Source organism: Myotis davidii, unplaced genomic scaffold (genome assembly GCF_000327345.1).
Source record: "Myotis davidii unplaced genomic scaffold, ASM32734v1 scaffold169, whole genome shotgun sequence".
NCBI classification, from domain to species: Eukaryota; Metazoa; Chordata; class Mammalia; order Chiroptera; family Vespertilionidae; genus Myotis; species Myotis davidii.
The window spans coordinates 2,320,893-2,343,312 of record NW_006383005.1 but is presented as its reverse complement, the minus strand read 5'-3'; the positions used below and the strand labels follow the sequence as shown (position 1 = coordinate 2,343,312).

Sequence of the window (22,420 nt, the reverse complement as noted above, 5' to 3'; positions counted from 1 at the left end):
TTAAAATATTTTTCCCCCTCCTGTTCCTTTCTATTTTGTACTTTGAGAGGCCTTAATTAACTTAAATTATTGTAGCTAGGACTTTATTTGCCCCCTCATGTGCTAAAGTCTTCTGCTCTGGCTGGTGTGGCTCAGTTGGTTGGAGCGTTGTCCCATGCACCAGAAGGTCTATTCCTGGTCAGGGCATACACCTAGGTTGTGGGTTTGGCTGGGGCTTGAGGCACGTACAGGAGGCCTGATTGATGTGTCTCCTCCACATCGATGTCTCTCTCTCAAAAAAAAAAAAATCAATAATAATGATTAAAAAAAGACTTTAAATATATTGCTGTCCTTGTAAAAAAGTCATGGAGGTCCATGCAAGTTGTCCAACATTGTTATATAAGCAGACACTTTCTTGCTCATACCACCTCCACGAAGTGACCAATTCTTCTACTGGACAAGGTCAGGTCCTCTGCATGGCACTAAGGACTCTAGAGAGTCTGATTCCCAAGGTCTCTCGACGTTCCGGCCCTAGCACACTGGTCCCTATTCTCTGAACACACCATGTGCCCTTGCCTCTGTGCTTTTACCAGGCTGTTCCTTATTTCCAGCAGTCGCTGCTCCCTCTTTCCCATCCAGTGAATGGGTTTAGATTTCTATGAGTTCAAGTCCAACTTCAGTCTGTAATTTTCAATTACCTTCATAATTTAGGCAAGTGACCGTAAGACCTCTCTGAGCCTCAGTTTTCTTTTTATTCTTATTAGAATGTAAGCTCCATGAGAGTGAAGATTTTTGTCTGTGTTGATCAATGCTAGATCCTTGAATCTAGTTTTTTAGGTACATGGAAGGTGCTCAAGTCATATTTGTTGAATTAATGGGTTGGGAAGGGATTAGAAAAAAATACTTATGGTGCCAGACACACAGTACTTCATAAATGGTGGCCACTATTATTATTATTTTTTTTTAAAATATATTTTATTGATTTTTTACAGAGAGGAAGGGAGAGGGATAGAGAGTTAGAAACATCAATGAGAGAGAAACATCGATCAGCTGCCTTCTGCACATCTCCTACTGGGGATGTGCCCGCAACCCAGGCACATGCCCCCAACCGGAATCGAACCTGGGACCCTTCAGTCCGCAGGCCGACGCTCTATCCACTGAGCCAAACCGGTTTTGGCAGGTGGCCACTATTATTACTCATAATTTGAGGCCCAGCTCATGTTTTCTGAGACTACCCACAAGGAACTGGTTGCTTCTGCCTCCTGCTCTCATAAGGCTTTGCACATCCCTCTAACACTGATGACCACGGCATCATGGTTAGTTGTTCGCCCTTGTGGGCTTCCTGCTAGAATGACTTACTTAAAGCAGGGAAGGTGATCTCCTCAAGCCAATTAAAGACAGCAAACCGGTCGGTAAATAGTTATTAGTAAAGACATGGTCTCACACTGCCACCTAAAGTCCTAATTTACAGTGACAGTTCTGACTCTCCAGAAGCAGCCATGCCCTCAATTACCCCCACTCTCTCTCTAAATTTCCTGTTTTCTTTTAAAACAATATGTCTTTCTGAAGACAAAAGTAATATATGTCATTGTAAAAAAGCTGAAAATATGCATAATTGAGATGTTAAGGTACCTACAATTTGGTATCTTACTTCTTTTGACATAGCATTTCTTCTTACACAAAAAACTCACTATTGTAATTTTCAATTATTTTCGTAATATTGTTATTGTTACATTATATCAGTAGTTAATATACTGAACAATATTCCCTTATTGGTCCTTGCTGGGGTGAATGCCCCCATGAACAGCTGTACCATTAGCTTTCTCCTGTTGCACTCGTTCAATGTAGATGACAAGTTTCTTCCTGTAAACCTGGACTACTTTGCCAATTTGCTGCCCTTTGTAATGTCCTCGAACAACCTGAACTTTATCATCCTTTGGGATGGGCATGGATCGAACATTATACTTCTCTCTCAGCTCTTTGGAAAGAGGAAAAGACATAATCTGCCTTCGAATGTGGGAAGGTGCATTGAAATGCCTTTTACGGTTCTTTCTCCGGTCAGAAGTCACAAAGGGACTGAACTTCATTTTGACCGCTGGCGCTCCTACGAAGGCCGCAAGAGGAAAGAGATCCTCACGCTGTTTCCGGTTCTCTATGAGCATTTTTAAGGCTTTTGAATCTGGTTCTTAAATACAGCTTTTCTTTATTTTCACAAGATTAATCCAGGCCGTTTTGCTATTCTGGACTATAGGAATCACTATTAGGCTTATACTTAATCTCCGTTCTAATCTGTCCTCTATAGTTATCTGTATCAGGATCAGGGTTACCTTCTGAAAAGCCCAGTCTGATTTTAGGACATCCAATGGCTCCTCCCAGGCAGGATAAAAGGCAAACTTCAGTCTGGTCTACAAGGCCCTTTGCTCTCTGAGGGCAAACATCCTTACTTCCAGCTGCTCTGTTCCCCACACTTGCTGCTCATGCACCCCTGAATTTCCCAGACACCCACAGGCTCACCACACTGTGTCTGTATCTACTGTTCTCTTTGCTTAGAAGGCTTCTTCCCTTCCCTTCCTTCTCACTGTGTCTAGAAAGATCTAAGAATTCATGATCGAACTTAAATGCCACCTTGTCTGTAAAATTTCTCCCAACCATCACAGGGAGAATTAGCGTTTCACCTCTACTATGTTTTCAGACATATTCTATTTTTTCAATTTAATATTTATTCTTCCCAGACTATCCATTTCTGGGGGACATGGATTATGCCACATTCATTCTTGCATCTGCAAAAGTTATCACAAAATGGGCACTCAATAAATGCTTAATGATTAGCTGATTAAATAGATATTTATAGTCCGTTTACCATAGGGACATACCTGGGATATGCCAACAGAGGGGATGTTGGATGAATGTGAGATGTTTGTAATCACTCAGACACCTAGAACCCTTCTCCACTTAAGGATCTCAAATTTTAATTCTGAAACTTCAAAGTAAATACAATATTGAGAGGTGAGATGGGGAAACATTCCCAAAGCTGGTTTTATAATCTCTATAACAACTCTCCAAGTATCTCAGAAGATGATTTCAAATTTTCAAAGATTATCTAAACAGTTTACATAAGAAAAAAAACCAACACTCCAACTCTTTCAGAAAATAGGAAGTATTTTTAATTTAAATATATAGTGAAAGGCTGTTAAACTAAAAAGTCTGAAAATCACTGATATCGAGGATTTTAAGTAAATACTGCCAACTTTTGGCTTATCCAGGGATGGGGATAGTGGGAGTGAGACTCTCCCTGTATGATTGCTGAAGATTCTCTCCAGACACTTCCTCTGTTGACCCCTAAGCACTGGGTTTCCATCAGCATGAGAGCCAGAGGAGGGTTCATTTGTTCAAGCCTTTCTTACATCATTTATTTATTCCACAATTATTTACTGCGTACCTACTATGTGCCAGGCACAGTCCTACATGCTGAAGACACATAGACAAGGTGTACAGACACAAACAGGTTTCTGCCTCCATGACCTTTTAGTGGGGAGTTAGACAAAGACGTTTAAAAACAAATAAGTTTAAGTGCAGTTGATGACAAGTGCTGTATAGTAGGTAAAAGAGGGCAAAGGGCAAGGGGATAGAGAGGAGTGATTGAGCAGTCAGTTATGTATTTACGTGGTCAGGGGAGACCTGAGGAGGCATTATTTGAACTGAGCCTCAGTGAATAGCAGAGGGCAGCTAAACAAGATTTGGGAAAAGAGTTCTAGGTAGAGGAACAGCAAGTGCAAAGTTATCAAGACAGGAAGAAGCCTGGTGCCTTTGAAGACTAAAAGGTAGCCAGAGTTGCCAACGTATAGTGAGTGAGGGGTTAGGAGGGGGAAGGGTCTGGCGTGAAGCTAGGGCAACCGGCAGGGGCCAGACCAATCTGGACACTGCAGACCCTAGTGAAGAGCTTGTTTTTCTAAATGTGATGGGGAGCTTAAAAGGGTTTCAGGCAGGGGAACAAAATAATCTCCTTTATGTGTTAAAGATAATTCTGGCTGCAGAGTGGAAAATGGACTGTTGGGAGGCAAGTATGAAGAAGGGACACCAATTACGAGTGTTTTTTTTTCCATTTACTGTAATCAAAGCAATGGCCTAGGGCAGGCCAAGATGGTGAAAAGGAAATGGATTCAGGATACGTTTTGAAAGTGGACTCAATAGGACTGACTGATGGACTGGATGAGGGGAGAGGGGAAGAGTTTTTGAGAAAACGAGGGGAACTGAGTAAAAACTTACTGTGCAAGCAGGGCAGGGGTGAGCGAGATTGAGAACTATTATACTAAACCAAGTTTGGATATTCTGGCATCTATTTATCTAGGTCCTTGCTTAATACAGAAACAAGAGTTGGTTATATCAAGACTAGGAAAGATAAAGATGAACCACCTGCTTTGTAAAAAATTTTTATTTTAATATCAATTTGAGAATCACCTTAATAGAGGGTCTTGTGTTAAGCAGGCAACTGATAACAAGAGTAAGAGTTCTATGAATGGAAAGTTTATCAAATGCCAGGCACTGTGCCAAGTGCTTTGCTATAAAAGTGTTATTTAATTTCAACTAGCCTTACAGTATTATCCCCATACTACAGGTAAGAAAACTGAAGCTCACAGAGACTAAGGGACTAGTGTGGTCATATTGCTCCTTAAGAGGCTGAGACAGGATTTTAACTCAGGCAAATGACATCAGAGCCTAGACTCTGCACCATTATGTTATGTTGCCTCTAATATTAACTGAACACCAATTTTATGTTAAGCACAGTATAAGAGGCTGGGTAGATACAGTTATATGTGTCTTCAGAGCCGTTACAATTTAATATGAGCAATGTGTTAGAGAAATACAAACCTTGTACGAATAAACAACTTTGCAGGTGAGTGGATAATTTCTTAAGGTGCCAGAAGGACTGGAACTGCTGTCATCAAAAACATCCATGTTGTCTTCAAACTCTTCTTCTTCTCTTTCAGTATCTGCATTAAGCTAGGAAAAATTAGAAGCCATTGGCTACCTTAAATATTTCAAGAAAGTGGTTGAAAGCAAGAGAACACTTAAAACCTGATTATTTCAAAATATTAACTTATTCAACTGCATAGAGAAATAAGTATCTATTCTCACTCGCATTTTTCATGTTATGAAAGGACACAGGTTTTTTTTTTAAAACCAAGAGTAAATGTCTTTCAAATTTTTATCAGTATCCTTTCGCTTTTCACTGTTAAATACCAATTAATAAAGACCTCTTCCCATTTTAAACTGATCATATTGGGGAACATTAAAAAGATTTCTAAATGCTACCAAGGATGTGGAGAAACAGGCTTTCATCTATGGCTGATAAAAATGTAATTTGATAAATATTTTTTAAAAAAATAACCTACCTACTGAAATAAAAATTAAACATACCACTTGGTATGAGATCTAGCAATTTCACTTCTGTAAATCCATCATGGAGAAATAAAAGCATCAGGATGTGGGACTATATAATCTAGGATGTTTACTGCAACAGTGCATGTAGTGGCAAAAGCCTGAACACAATCTATATGGTCACCAATAGAGGAATGTCTGAATAAACTGTGAGATGTCTATATTATAGATCAGTAACACCAATTAAAAATGAGTTAGGGAATAGAAAGACCAGAAATAAACCCTCCCATATATGATTTAATGATTTTCTACAAGGGTCCCAACACTATTCAATGGGGAAAGGACAGTCTTTTCAACAAATGGTACTGGGAAAATGAGATATCTACATGTAAAAGAGTGAAGTTAGACCCTTAACTTATAAAAATTAACTCAAATTGACCAAAGACCTAAATGTAAGAGCTAAAACTATAGAATTCCTAGGAAAAAAAAAACAAAAAAACAACAGGTGAAAAGCTTCATGACACTGGATTTGGCAATGATTGCTTGGATATGACACCAAAAGCACAAGTAATAAAAGAAAAAAAAGATAGATTGGACTTGATCAAATAAAAAACTTTTATGCATCAGAGGACAAGAGTAAAAGGGCAACCTACAGAATGGGAGAAAATATTTGCAAATCATATATCTAATAAGAGATTAATATCCAGAATAGTATGTAAAGAATGCCTAAAACACAACAGTAAACAAACAACCCAATTCAAAATGGATAAAGGACCTAAAAAAACATTTCTCCAAAGAAGATATCCAAACGGGCAATAAGCACATGAAAAGATGTTCAACTTCACTAACCATTGGGGAAATGCAAATAAAAACGGTTGTAACAAGATATCACTTCGCACCCATTAGGATGGCCATTATAAAAAGACAGGAAATAAGTGGAAAAATAAACAACCCAATTCAAAATGGATAAAGGACCTAAAAAAACATTTCTCCAAAGAAGATATCCAAACGGGCAATAAGCACATGAAAAGATGTTCAACTTCACTAACCATTGGGGAAATGCAAATAAAAACGGTTGTAACAAGATATCACTTCGCACCCATTAGGATGGCCATTATAAAAAGACAGGAAATAAGTGGAGATAAGTGGAAAAACTGGAGCACTTGTGTACTGCTGTTAGGAATGTAAAATGGTGCAGCTGCTGTGAAAAAATGGTATGGCAGTTCCACAAAAAATATAACATAGAATTACCATATGATCCAGCAATTTCTCTTCTAGGTATATACCCAAAGAATTTGAAAGCGGGGACTTGAATAGATATTTGTACGCCAATGTTAATAGCAGCATTATTCACAGTAGCCAAAAAGGTGGAAGCAACCCAACATGAATGGACGAACAAAATGTTGTAAATACACACAATGGAATATTACTCAGCCTTAAAAAGGAAGGGCATTATGACACATGCTACAATATGGGTGAACCTTGAGGACATTAATATTAAGTTAAATAAGCCAGTCACAAAAAGATATAAAAAAGTACAATTCTACTTATATGAAGTACTTTGAATAGTCAAATTCACAGAGACATAAACTAGAATGTTAGTTGCCAGAAATTGGGGTTTGGGTGGGGTGAGGAGTTTTACTTTTGCAAGATGAAAAGAGTTATGGAGATGGATGATGGTTATGTCTGCACAACAACGGTACTGTACTTAATGCAACTAAACTGTACACTTAAAAATGGTGTAAATGGTCAATTTTATGTTATGTATGTTTTACCACAAAAGGGGCATTTTTCCTTTTGAAATACAGCACGAGGGAAACAATTTTTAAGAAAGTTTAAATGTGTATTAGTCACCACAGCTAAAAGGCACATATTAATTAAAATGGTACAAAATATAAAAAATGTATTTACCTAGAGTGCTGTCCATGATATTAAAGTACAAATAATATTTATATAATCATAACTATCTGACAGGGGAAGGTAGGGTAAAAAGAGTAATGACTGGAGAACAGAAGAGGTGACTGACTTGTTTTTTATATACCCCTGTACTATCTGAGCTATTAGAACAACTAAAAATCCAATAAAGATGAAACCAAACCAGGCTTAAAGGTTTCTTTGTTTGTAGCTACATATAAGCACTTATTTGGCTACATTTCCCCGTTTAAACATTCAAAGGCACCAATGTCTGTACATTAAGGATAAAACATTATTAATGAACAGTCAGAACTGGACCTCACAATTAATTAAAATATCAAATACCGACTATACGTTGAGCACTATGCTAGGCTCTTAGATATGAAATGGAGGGCACCATCATGCTTTGCAGGAGCTCACAATCTAAGTGGAAAACTACCGCCACTAAATGCTAAGTGTGTAGAGAAGTATGAATATGGAAGAGGTCACTGGAGAAGGTCAGAGATTTCCTGGATTTAATGAGTCAAAAAGTAGAGGCTGCCTTTATTGTTAAGTTCTACTTTTTAATAAATGAAAACGACTTCTCTTGAGTAATTATCACTAACATTTTAAAATGGACTCTCCTCTTAACTGCATTTCTCTAACAAAATTCTACAGATTTTTTTTTGTATGTGTGGGTTTCAGGAGGTTAAATCATGCATATTTTCTATCACATTTATTGGGTTTCATTTCAAAATCCCTCATTTATAACTACAATTCAAAATCTCCACAACTGAGTGAGGTAATTGTGTACCTCATCTTACAAATAATTCATCTATGATCAGTCAGGTCAATGACAAAAAAGTAGGCTCAAATCTTGACCTTTCAAATCACCTCAGCCTTATGATTCTACTATTTCCCAACAAGGCATCGTGTCATAAAAGACGAGGATCATATGCTAGAAATTGCTTTCATATTCTAGTAAAATAACTGTTGACATTACAAAACGAAACAAAACAAAAAAACACCCATACATCTTTAAAAACTAAAATTAAAGCCAATGTGGGTAGAACAAATTTCCAAAAATATATAAGGAATGTTAATCTGTATTGTGCTTTGGCACTGGGAGTCAATCCAAAACATTTTATCTTGGCAACGTTGTTTGATACTAAACATTCCGTCCTTCCCCTTTCAGTTCTGAGTTCATTTTTTGGTTCTCATGAAAGGGAATGAAAGGTTGTAGTGACAGCAGTAGGGGTCACCGCCACGTGCTTTCTGCATGGCTCTGTTTCATAACAACTGCTCTCCTACCCTTTCCCCTTCCTGCCACCTGAAAGGACTTCAATCACTATTCTTTCTAGCTGTACTAATATTTTCCCTTTCTTTGATGTTGTAAAATGCTTACTCTTATTGCAAGGGCAGATAAGAACCTTTTTGAGTTGGTTTCAGTAGCCATCTTCTTGTACTTGGCAAAATAAGCTCTGAAAGGGCTTTAAGGTCCGATAATGAACTGGAGAGCAATGGGTCCTCCAGGTTCAACACGTATGGGCTTGAACGCTGACTACGCCATTTACTTGTTGTGTGACTTTGGGAAAATGTATTTAACTTCTCAATGTAATCTCTATAATGGAGACACTATTTCTTTATATGAAAAGGTGTTCAACATTAATAATGAAATGCACATTAAAACTATAATGATAAACTACTGAATACCTATTAGAATGTCTAAAATTAAAAAGACTGACCAGACCAAGTGTGGGCAAGGCCGTGGAACCACTGGAAACACCAGCATCCTATTGATGGGAATGTAAAATGGTACAACCACTCTGGAAAACAGTTTGGCAGTTTCTTAAAATGTTAAATATATGCCCACTATAACATTATCATCATAATTAGCTAGTTAATAATAGGAAGAGAGCAAAGGGGAGGCCAGACATTACAAGCATGGCCATCTGGGCAGCTTCACCAGGAAGCTACAACTTCACGCTCCCAGGGAACCACCTGTCCATACCCTGTAGATCTCTGAGGAAAGGGCTGAACAAGTGGGAGATGGGTACATGCACAGTGAGGTTGGCATGATGTAGGGAAGATGCTTGCCTGTCAGTCTAGCCCGGGGACAATGGATTGGGTAGATGATGGACCCCATCAGACATGCATGAAATGTTGCAAAGTTAAAATCCTCCAAGTGTTCCCTCTCTCTTATTCATCTCTCAGTCGTTCTTGCCCTCTCTTGTTCTGTGACCTGCACTTGCCTATTCTCTCTCCACAGCCATGTGGCCTTAAGCAGCCACACATGCAGACCCCACATACAACGGACTAGAGCTGGGAACACAAACTAAGCTAGCCAGATGCTGGACTTTAATATGGAGCAGAAACTATGGGCAATAATACCCTTAATTCTGGCCCGGCTGAAAACAGGATTGGACTTCTTCCATGAGGAGAGAGACAGAAATGGGACCTTGGAGGGAACCCCCTTAATTTTACATAATCGATAAAGCTTTCCACAAAACCCCATCCTCCCGTGGGGGCCTCAGGAAATTCTTTTCCTCGGGGCACCCCAAGAACTCCACTTCCACCGATAATATAACCCAATTAAAACATATGTTCAAAGCAGTTTTTCTTGTAATCGCCCCATAACCCAAATGTCCATCATCAGGTGAATGGATAAACAAACTGTGGTATATTCATACAATGGAACACTACCCAGCACTGAAGAGATGGAACTACTGATACCTGCATCAGCATGGGATGATCCTCAAAATAATCACGCTGAGTGAAAGAAGCCAAACATCCCCACCCCCCAACGAAGTGTACACATTGTATGACTCTGTTTATATAAAATTCTAGGAAATTCAAACTAATCTATAGTGGCAGGAAGAAGATCAGTGGGTTGACTGAGGCGCTGGAAGGAGCGTGAGGAAACAAAGTTCTCACTGGTGCATTCATATGTCAAAACGTACCTAACTGTATGCTTTAGATATTTACAATCTGCTTATGTCAATTATACCTCAGCAAAGCTGTTAAAAATATCAGTAAAGCTTGGAAATTTTAATGACAACTGGCCACATAGTACTTGAAAATGCTAGAAGACCACTAGCTATATTGAAAATAGGATGTTCGATGATGATTCAACACATGCTTTAAAAAAAGAAAAACAGGAATGCACAGCAATTAAAACGATTCATGACAACAGCTAGAGGGATAAAGGGTTAGCCACAGGGTCAGAAAGTACGGAAAGAGCAGGGCTTTAGAGGCAGACACATCTGGGTTCAAATTCCTGCTCTCTCCACTTCCTAGCTGTGTGCTCCTGGGTGAGATGTTTAAATCTTCTAAGTCCACCTCCTCGTTGGCAAACACATTCAGAACTGTTGTGATCAGTAACTGAAATAATGTAGGAACGTGCCTGGCATAGTAGCTGTTACAGAACAGATACTTTAATGATATGCGGTAAGCTCCCCACTTTCAGCAGTATTTTAAGCTGAGTTGGTGCACTTGGATGGAGTAAACTGCTTATCTTCAGGTTCAAAAGAATATTTTCGAACAGGCACTACGTGTAAGGATCTGTGTCAGGCACTCACAGCTAGGCAGAAAATCAAAGGACACAATACAGCTGGAGACACTTCTCTTAGAAGTGAAAGTCCCTACATCTTTTCAATGTCCACCGTTTGGTCTTAACTGTTATGAGACTGGTTGGCTCACTCTGTGGATACCATCTCAACAGACATACTCAGCTTGCAAATTCCCAGCAGCTAGCAAAGGGTTTCATAAGCATTGCAGGCTCAATGCATACTTACTGAATTAAACAAAACTGATCCGAACTGGAAATTTGAAATGTCAGTTTCACTAAGAAACGTGGGTTGTTTAAGTATGGAGTTTAATTTAGTCCAATAGAAAGACCACTGCCCATTTGGAAATAATGTAAACAAAAGTGACAGAAGATTTCTTCAGGTGTATTTTACAATTTTCTACAGTCTACACTTATCACATTACAAAAACCCATCATTTATTTTCTTTGGGATTAGCTCAAGTCAACAGATTTTCATATTTCAAAACCAAAGCCCATTGAATTGCAAGGACTATTAGGCATTATTGAGGCAGATGGGAACCAAACTATTATACTGAAGATTAAAAATATTTCATCTCTTTGCCTTTCAGAAACATTATTCAGCATAGTCTACAGAATGAGTGGAGTCAGAATTTACGTCTATGCAACTGTGCAAAATGCTTGAATTCTTAGAGAGGCTGCACAACCAAGTGGATGTCAGGGTGCCTTTGTACAGTAGCTGAGAGAAGTGGCTGAAGACAAGAAAGTCACATAAACAGTGTTAGCTATAGTTTGAGAATCTAAAGAAAATAATAATAAAAAGGACAACAACAACAAAAAAAACCCCAAGCTCAAACTGAAACAAAGGACTACAGACATCTGACCCAATAAATCTACTTGTAAGAATCTATATTACAGAAAAAATAAACCCAGCATGAAAAAAAGAAATATGCATACAAATGTTTCTTTTAGAGTATTATTTAGTCTACCTGGAGGCAATCTAAATATTGAACCCATATGGAACACTTAGTTAAATGAATTACAGCACACTTTCCTGATGAATACTATACAGACATAAAAAGGATGGGTATGAACACCATTCAGCAAACTGGAATGTTAGATGGAAAAATAGGCAAAATTAACATTATTATGATAAATATGTTTTTTTAAAAAAGGATAGTAGAAAGAGAGAGAAATTACATCAAGTTGCTAACAGTAGTGTTATAAAGATGAGCTTTAGGTAGTTTTTCCCCACGATTGTAATTTCTAATTATAGTCTAGTTATCTAACTTTTTCTATCCTAAAATTAATATAATTTCAGAATTAGGCTGTAAACTGGGTTTATGAGTAAGACAAGGCCGGAAAATAAGAGAAGGGAGGGGTGAGTGAAGGCTGAATGGATCACTGGTAGCGATCCAGTCATACGAAGCTGTGTGTAGGCTCCGGTTAACCATCAATTCAACATAACAGTAGACTGCTCTCCTTTTAAAAAATGGTGCTATATTCTGTGAACCTTTGTCTCTCCCCGCCCCCTTCCTATATTCTGTACTAAAGGATAACACAGAAGGCAAAGAGTTAACACCCAATTAAGTACAGTTCTTTCCTTATTTTATAAGGTAAATAGGCACGTATCCACTTTAGCATCTATAAGGCCCTTTACCCTGCTGATGTCTAACAGCAGTATTTACCATGTTTTCCAGATGGAAGGGAATTCTAAACTTGATGACTAATGTTTCTGTTGGCATCTATAATGGAAGAAATAATTTAGTCCCCAGACTGTGCATTTGTGATTTATGCTCCTAGCCAGCTAGCTGTCAGTGTGAAGAGATAAGTCCCTGTGAATAATTTCAGTGCTGTCACTTAAAAGCAGGTTAAATAAATATTGAGGCTTCATTAAGCTATTTTGTGCCTACATCTTTCCCTTATTTTTATTGTTAGTAGAGTTTCCACACAATATATCCTTCAGCTGAAAGCGTGAAGACACAAGCTCCATAAGACTGACTAGAGCAGTGGTCGCGCGGGCGCGCGTGTACAGTGCGATTGAAACTTTGTGGCCCATGCGCAGAAGTCGGTATTTTGTGGAAGAGCCACACTCAAGGGGCCAAAGAGCCACATGTGGCTGGCGAGCCGCAGTTTGCCGACCACTGGACTAGAGGAAAGGAAGAGTGAAAAGGAATTGCAACATGCTCCTTTCACAGGAGATATGGTATGTCTCTAGATGAGTTGATGTCTTTGGACAGTTCTCAAAAATACCCAATTTAATCAACACTCACTGCCCGACTGTACTACTCACTGCCCGACTGTACTACTCACTGCCCGACTGTACTACTCACTGCCCGACACTGTACTGGGCACATCTTTATTTTCTTCCTTCACACTCAGAAGCCTTTTTTTTTAAAATCTCATTTTAAAGTCCTTCATGGACTATCACAAATGACATTTCCTTCTTGGGCAAAAGTCTCTCCTACTTTTCTAGTTGGTATTAAGCTGTACCGATGACTCTTTACAAAATCACGAGATTTTGGAGTTGGAGGAGATCTTAGAGTCATTTAACTTAACTTTCTTTGTGAAACTCAGAGAGAAGTGACTTTTTCCAAGGTGTGCAGATGAGTGAGGAGTAAGCAACTAAAACAAAACTTTATTGTTGAAAGCATTACATAGGTCCCCCTCTCCACCCCCATTAACTCCTTCTACCCACCCCCGCAGCCTCCCTAAGCCTTCACCACCCAACTGTCTGTGTCCGTGGGTTATGCATATATGCATACAAGTTCTCTGACTGATCTCTCTCCCCTCACCCCCCACCTCCACCTTCCTTCAGGAGTAAGCAATCCTGAGTTTGCCATACGGTAGCCCAGTCACACACTAGATCTATAAAAGCCTGTCTGCTCTTTGAGGAGAGAGACCAAGTCTTGTTCATTTCCGATCTGCTCATGAAGCAAGCACACTGTTAGGCGGTAAGTGCCAGCCCAGTTGATGCAGTCAGAAAAGGTGCTAGTCCCAGGAAAAGCAGGGGCTTGACTGGTTGCCAACAGTGCTGCTGCTGAAGCCAAAAGCAAACTTGTGCCTGGAGTTCGCTGTCGTCACAGCTCCTGTACAACAGAATAACCTGAGCAGATGGGAGTTGGACTTTTAAGAGATGCAAGCTCTCCTAACCCCGGAGTCAAGTGGACCGTGTGTGCTTATCTTCCCCAGCTGGGTTACCAATAACAGTGAAATAAAAATAAACCTTCAATAGATTATTTTTCCTTAAAATGCACACGCACACACAATCCTTTTTAAATGTGCAAGCAGAATGGTATGTAAAAAAATTGAGAAAAACTCTAGGAATGTTCTTAAACGTTGGCCAATTTCTCTAGCAAGAATGCCTTTTTAAATCTGAAGGGCACAAGGACTGAAGGGGCACTATGGCTAGAGTGGGAGGTTGGAAGATTAGAATTTTATTTTTTAGTTTACCACTATTCCCTCTATCCATCCTTCCACCCATCCATTCATTCATTTCTTCCTTCAACAGATGTTTATTGAGTAGCTACTATGTGCCAGGCACTTTGCTGTGCACAGCATGAATCAGGCAGGCATGGAGATTACATTCTAGAGAGAAAGACAGATAATAAACAAAAGAAAACAATAAGATAAATATCCTATATAATAAAAGTCTAATATGCTAAGTGTCCAGTCATCTGTTCAACCAAAGTGTAATATGCTAATGATATGCTAAGGCTGCTCAACCACTCGCTATGACGTGCACTGACCACGGTTTCAGCCCAATGGCGGAATGACTGATTGCTATGACGTGCAATGACCACCAGGGGGCAAGACACTCAATGCAGGAGCTGCACCCTGGTAGTCAGTGAGCTCCCACAGGGGGAGTGCCACTTAGCCAGAAGCTGAGCTCACAGCTGCCGAGTGCAGTGGCAGTGGCGGGAGCCTCTCCTGCCTCCGTGACAGCACTGAGGATGTCCAACTGACGGATATCCCCTGAGGGCTCCCAGACTCTGAGAGCGAGCAGGCAGGGCTGAGGGACCTCCCCCTCCCTGAGTGCATGAATTTCGAGCCCCGGGCCTCTAGTAGATTGTAATAAATGCCACAAGGAAATAAACAGAGAGAGAATAATGGGTGGGGAGGTAGCAACAGGGATGACTTTAGTTTGGCCAACCAAGTATCATTATGCCTACCTATATAACATCAGGTGAATCAGTGAACTCTTCTGGGACTCAGATCTCCAACATGGAAAACTAAGGTATAACTTTAACTGGATGATATCGGAGTGGAGAGAGCCCTGGACTTGAAAGTTTAAGCCTGAGTTCTGGCCTTGTTTGTAAGATACCGTCCCCCCGTGAAAGGCTTTGTGAGCAGAGGGTGAAAGTCCTTGTGAACTGAACAGACTAAGGCACAGATTAAAAGTGTTCCTCTCCCTTCTTTAAGATTGTTTCCAACTCTCTGGATGTCTATTTTCATTTACACTAGAAAAGACTTCCAAGAACTTCAGAAACCCTAGATCAAAATTTTTTCTTTGCTACTTCCAGACAAGAAGCATATATATTTCATGAATGGGATAATGACTGTGGCAAATCGGCACTGATAAACCAACCAGGGAGAATATATTCTTCACTGAACATTTTTTAAGAACACTATTCCCTTCCAACCCCTTTCTTTCTTACACTAAGGTTTAACTCAATCAGTGATAGATTAAAGAAAAAAACAAAACAACAAACAAACAAAAGCCAAACCACTAGCTAAACCATTACTTTTTTTCTTTAAAATTTTGGCCATTATCAGGCTTGGCTACATAGTCAAAGAATATCCTCCTTCAGTGAAAGTTAGCCCATCATCTCCAAGAAGAGAAGCCATACCGAGTGTAAAGTGCCGTTATTGGTCACTGCAGGCAGGCGGGCCCACCGCTCGTTCTCCAGTTCTTCCATGACTTGGTTCATTGCACTCTTCAGCCAGGTGTCCACGGAAACCCCGATCTGCTTTAGCAGGTCGAGCCGGGCTTCAGCTTTTAACTTAATTATCTAAGAAAACCAAGAAAATGGTCAGAAGTCAAGGCATTTTCTCTCTCAAATTGATAGTTTTTGTTATTTCTGACATTAACTACTACAATACTGACATTCACCAGCAATTCTGCCTTGGCATAATTGTTAATTTTTCAACTGGAGGGACAGAGAGAGGGGAAGGTAGAGAGGTGGTGCGCAGGGGAGGGAACACACGAACAGGAATCTGGCTGCTGACAACAGCAAAGGACACACTTGCATCAACAAGAAACATCAAATATAACTTATGAATAGGAAGATACTGATGTGCTATAAAGTCTGCATCCTTTTCTTCTTAATTGGGCTATGCCTCAGAACATCCTAAAATCTAGCATCTTCAACAGCCTTCTACCCACCTCTTGGACTTTTTCTTCTCCTCTCTCATCTATTTTTTACAAGTCTGCAAATGATCTCTTCACGTCACTCCCTGCCTAAAAACTTTCATGGCTCCTGACTGCCTAGTGAGTAAAGATTTTAAATTATTATGCAGCTGTCAAAAAGAGTAGAAATTGAGAATAAAACGTTCCTATTCTCTAAATTAAAGGGAAAGACTGCCTGTTTTAGCTCTTGTTCCAAGAGGTAAACAAGTAATCACTGAACCAGTTTAAACCTGTCTCTAAAATAGCAAATTCTTTGCTCCAATAGCCATGCCTCTGAGAACAGTCAATCAGTGACAGGCAGCCAATCAACCAGAGCCTCACTCCAGTCATCATCACTTCGCCAATCTCTCTCTCCACCACAGCCAAAAGTGAGCCAATCTGTAAAACACTCTGTTTTGAAAATATGCCAATCTCTGAAATCCACACTTCTCAAAACCCTATATGAAAGTTCTACTTTGTTCAGAGAGATTGTATTTTGTAAGTATCATTCTCTTTTGCTTTAGCAAGTAGTATATTTAGCTTCATTGCTCCACAAATTAGAGTAGTAGTCTCTTCCTCCAACCGTTGAAGGCTCCACTAAGGTAATTTTAAGGACCTTTACTTGATGGCCTTCTGTGGGACTCTTGGACAAGCAAGTGTGCTCACTGAGCTCTTCTGGCACGAAATTTGATGGGGGAGTTGGTATCAAAAAGGACCTAAGCTCTGACTTAGGTCACTGAGCTCTCATTGCTGAATTTATTTTTGTATTCCGAAGATCTTTAAGCACATGTATTTTAAAGAATTGAGATCATTCCTATATCTTCTTTAAAAAAACATCTAATTAGATCGTTTGCCCATTTTAAAATTAGGTTGCCTATTTATTTATGGCTTTTAATGTATTTTTATTGATTTCAGAAAGGGAGAGGGAGAGAAACATCAATGATGAGAGAGAACCATTGATTGGCTGCCTCCTGCACACCCCCTACTGGGAATCGAGCCCACAAGCTGGGCATGCGCCCTGACCAGGAATTGAACCATGACCTCCTGGTTCATAGGTCGATGCTCAACCACTGAACCCACACTGGCCAGGCTGGGTTGTCTTTTTATTTTGTCTCTGTCTTTTAATTGTAAGAGTTTTTATGTGTTCTAAATAAAAGTCTCTCATCAGACACATACTTTCCAAATATTTTTCCCCTATCCTGTGGGTTTTTTTTTTTTACTTTCTTAATAGTGTCTTTTGAAGCACAAAAGTTTTCAGTTTTGATTAGGTCCAAGTTATATTGCTTTGGCTTTTGGTTCCATATCTAATATACTAATCCAACGTCACAAAGATTTATCCCTATGGTTGGTTTCTTATAAGAGTTTTCTAGTTTTAGCTGTTACACTTAGGTATTTGATAATTTGGGGTTAATTTTGGTATATGGTGTAAGGTAGGGGTCTAACTTCATTCTTTTTGCATGTGTATATTCTGTTGTTTCAGCACCATTCCAGTATGTATTTTAAACTAATATAGGCACTGAAATGTTTAAAACAAAACAAAAAAACAGAGTACCCTGCCTGGTGTGGCTTAGTTGGTTGAACATTGTCCTGTGCACCAAAAGGTGGCCAGGTAGGCTGTTGGTTTGATTCCTGGTCAGAGCACATGGCCAGGTTGTGGGCTCCATCTCAGGTGGGGTGCTTGTGGGAGGCAGTCGATCAATGTTTCTCTTTCTCTCCCTAAAAACCAATAAAAACATATTTTAAAAAAAGAGTAAACCCTTTCTTGGAAATCATAAATGTAAGCCATTTAGCTGCTAAAAAAAAGAAAGAGAAAATGAGAGATTAGTTTATTCTATTTTCTCAATAACAAGAGATCTAGTTTCCATAAGACTTATTTTTGCCAGTATTTTACCAAATAACTGACTACAGTTCCAGAATAAACATTACTATCTTTCCTTTAGAGTTTCAACTGTTTATATTTTAACGACTGCTCAAAAGCAGAATTTTCCAGTATTTTCAAATGAATTTTGATGATTTGCCAATGGATTACAATTTTGCAGAGTATAGCTGTCCGTAACTTGATGGCACTCTAAATACAACGTGACCAACTCATTTTTAGAACTTGTAAAGAGACAAAGCTTTTTTAAATGATGTTTTATAAAGTCAGATCCTTTAAGATACAATATCATGGTGTCTGAACACTGTCTGATTTTAATATAAAATGTAATAGAAGCATATCTAAGTATTAAGCCATAGTTGAATTTATGAAACTTTGATAGTTATAAAGTGTGTATATCTCATTTCATTTAATCCACACAACAATTCTGGGGATGAGTATTATAACCTCTAGTTTATAGATGAGGGAAATGATTTAATCAAGGTCATATTAATCGTGGTAAATTGTTATCCTCAATGAATCATGCCTCCTAGTGTCCATGTAGTCCCTTCCACATTAATTCTGGGCTTGTCCATCTAATATGCGTTGGCTAATGGAACAAATGCAAATTTGATGCAAATAGAGGTTTGATGAGTGCTTTGAGGAATTCATTTTCTAGGAATGTGCTTCCATCATGTGAGGAAGCCCAGTTTTAGCCCGAGGATGAAAGACCGTTTGGAATGATAACACCTCGCTCTCTAGCAGACCCTCTAGCTCAGTGATGGCGAACCTTTTGAACTCGGCATGTCAGCATTTTGAAAAACCCTAACTTAACTCTGGTGCCGTGTCACATATAGAAATTTTTTTGATATTTGCAACCAGAGTAAAACAAAGATTTATATTTTTGATATTTATTTTATATATTTAAATGCCATTTAACAAAGAAAAATCAACCAAAAAAATGAGTTCGCGTGTCACCTCTGACACGCGTGTCATAGGTTCGCCATCACTGCTCTAGCTGAATGCAGCTCAATGAGGAATCTCAATCAAAACCTGCAAAAAAACCCAAACAAATAAAAAAAATAAATGCACAATCAACAGCCAGAATGGTGAGAGATAATAAATCATTGTTGTTTTGGTCATAAAGTTGTGTTGTTTTTTTTAAGGTAGCAACAGATTATGGTGCTTGAATAGTTTAATTTCCAAATATCTGGGGATTTTCCAGGTATCTTTTTTGTTACTGATTTTTAATTTAATTCTGATGGGTCAGAGAACATATTTTGCCTGATAACAATTCTTTAAAACTTACTGACAGAGTTTATGGTATAGTATTTGATTTTGTTGAATATTCCATATATACTTTAAAAGTGTGGTGGAGTGTTCTACAAATAGCAATTAGATAAATTTGATTGACAGTATTGTTCAAGTCTTCTATATCTTTATGAATTTTCTAGCTCCTTGTTCTATCAATTACTGAAGGGGATGTTGTAGAATTGTCTATTCTTTTAGTTCTGTCCATTTTTGCTTCATATATTTTATAGCTCTATTATGTTACATACACATCTAGGATTATGTCTTCTTAATGAACTGATATTACTTTTAATCATTATGAATTATCACTCTTAATATTTCTTATTCTGTAGTCCATTTTGTCTGATATTAATATAATCACTCCAATTTTCTAATAATTAGAATAACAGCTGAAATTTCTGCTCAGTTTTTTGTTTTCCAGCTCTTGCTTCTTCTTTTTTTAAACATTTTCCTCTTTTTTTTTTTTTTAAAGATGTTTGTTTTAAATACATGTTTATTGATTTCAGAGAGAAAGAGAGAGGGAGAGAGAGAGAGAAACATCAATGATGAGAGAGAATCATTGATCAGCTGCCTCCTGCCGCCCCCTACTGGGAATCAGCCCACAACCTGGGCATGTGCCCTTGACAGGAATTGAACCTGGGACCCTTCAGTCCACAGGCCAATGCTCTATCCATTGAGCCAAACTAGCTAGAGCCAGTTCTTGCTTCTTGCCAAGCACCTGGGAGTTTCTGTTCTACATGTGTTGGGCTAAGGATTTGGGCAGTTACTTACATGCAAATTTGAGACCTCCCTGACATTCATCCTCAAATCAATAAGACCCTCTGCTAGAAATCTAGTGTGCAGCCTTCAAAAAGAGCTGTATAATGTAAATGTCTAAGTATAGTCCCATTCTGCTAAGGATCAATTTCTCTCCGTTTTTTTTTTTTTAAATTGATTTCAGAGAGAGGAAGAGAGAGGGATAGAAACATCAGTGATGAGAGAGAATCTGATTGGCTGCCTCCTGCACACCCTCTCATGGGGATCGAGTCTGCAAAACCAGGCATGTGCTCTGACTGGGAACTGAACTATAACTTTCTGGTTCATAGGTTGTTGCTCAACCACTGAACCACACCTGCCCGGCTCCTCTCCAGTTTTTATTTATTTATTTAAAAATATTTTTATTGATTTCAGAGAGGAAGGGAGAGATAGAAACATCAATGATGAGAGAGAATCATTGATAGGCTGCCTCCTGCACGCCCCCTACTGGGGATGAAGCCCACAACTCAGGCATGTGCCCTTGACTGGAATCAAACCTGTGACCCTTTAGTCCGCAGGCAAACACTCTATCCACTGAGCCAAACCGGCTAGGGCTTGATCTTTTTCTATGTTTGAAAAATTTTACAATAAAAACTGAAGAAAGTGATTAGCTAAGAGTCTGCTAACATGCCATATTATAAGAGTACAGTGAAATCCCACAATGACAGGCCCTGAGGTAATGGGACTTTGGATATAATGTCAGTGGAAATTTTGTTTTAACAGCAGGCTCACCTTAGCATTTCATTAACCTTGCCGCAATGAAGCCTCACACTTTATACAAAACTTTTTAGACTTCTCTTAGAGCATTATGGCAAGGGTCTTACCATTTTGAGTTATGGAGGTGTAAGGATGACATAATTTTCTTTGGAGGGAGAACTATATTATTATGATTTTATTATTAAAGAATACACTTCTATGACTGTCATGAAGTCCTGGCTGGGCAAACAGTAGCATGCTCTAGAGCAGTGTTTCTCAACCTTCTGGCCCTTTAAATACAATTCCTCATGTTGTGACCCAACCATAAAATTATTTTCGTTGCTATTTCATAACTGTAATGTTGCTACTGCTATGAATCGTCATGTAAATATCTGATATGCAGGATGGTCTTAGGCGACCCCTGTGAAAGGGTCGTTCGACCGCCAAAGGGGTCGCGACCCACAGGTTGAGAACCGCTGTTCTAGAGGTAACTACACCCTACTCTGGACTTACTGGTCATAACCACTGTCTTGTCTTTACCTTAGCTGAAAACCCAGACTCACGAGGCCTCAATCCCTGCTCTTCAATTCGTGGAAGATGCCAAAGCCAGCTTGTAGGAGGCTTTCTCAGAGAAGACGACGACTGTCTTCTCTGGAGACAAACCCTCTGCTTTGCTTTATGAGGCAGACAGCAACCCCAAACCACGGTCAGGTAGGGACCTGCGCAGGCCTCAGTGACTCAGTAATTTTGAAATGAATTCATAGTGTGCAACAGAACCTTATGAAATAACAAGAAAAAATGGTTGTCTTTGAAAATATGTTTATGTAGACAATAATTGATATTTTTGTTTTGTTAATTCATTTGATACCAAGTCCTTTGGCTTTCAAATGTACCTACAATTCAGATCACAGACTATAGTTAACATCTTGGAGAAAGAATCATATAGCCTGTAGTTCCTCCTGCAGACCTTACACTAAATGTGAGTTACTAACCATTTCTGGATATCTTTAACGTCTTACATCAACTTTCTCCTCTTTGTGTTAAACATTTTACTGTCATAAGGAGATAGAACTGCCCTCAAGCGAAATAAAAGGCACAATTTAAATATAAAAAATAATTGTGTTCTGGAACAACGTAAGTTATATACAGCTTCCAAAAAGATGGCTTTTAAAACTCTTGGCTTCTTAGCAAGCTACTTTTATTTTTATTTATTTATTTTTTAAAAATATATTTTATTGATTTTTTACAGAGAGGAAGGGAGAGGGATAGAGAGTTAGAAACATCGAAGAGAGTGAAACATCGATCAGCTGCCTCCTGCACACTCCCTCCTGGGGATGTGCCCACAACCAAGGTACATGCCCTTGACCGGAATCGAACCGGGGACCTTTCAGTCCGCAGGCCGACGCTCTACCCACTGAGCCAAACTGGTTAGGGCGACAAGCTACTTTTAAAATAGGTATGATATGTCAGATGAAGAATGTGCGTATGTCTGTGTGACAAAGGAATTTCAAAAATTCAAATACCTCAATACCAGGTTAGGAAAACTGTTATTAAAGTGTAATGTAACCAGATATTGCCT

At 39.0% G+C, this 22,420-nt stretch overlaps 1 protein-coding gene across 1 annotated transcript in view; it reads right to left on the bottom strand.

Moving 5' to 3' along the window:
* The window catches only part of FCHSD2 (FCH and double SH3 domains 2), a 169,066-nt gene that overhangs the window by 8,182 nt on the left and 138,464 nt on the right, over positions 1–22,420 (bottom strand). Inside the window, exons 13-14 of the mRNA XM_006777958.2 lie at positions 15,646–15,807; positions 4,849–4,980 (exon numbers count right to left, since the gene is read on the bottom strand). Coding sequence (XP_006778021.1) covers positions 4,849–4,980; positions 15,646–15,807 — 294 coding nt within the window. The remainder of the gene's footprint in view (positions 1–4,848; positions 4,981–15,645; positions 15,808–22,420) is intronic.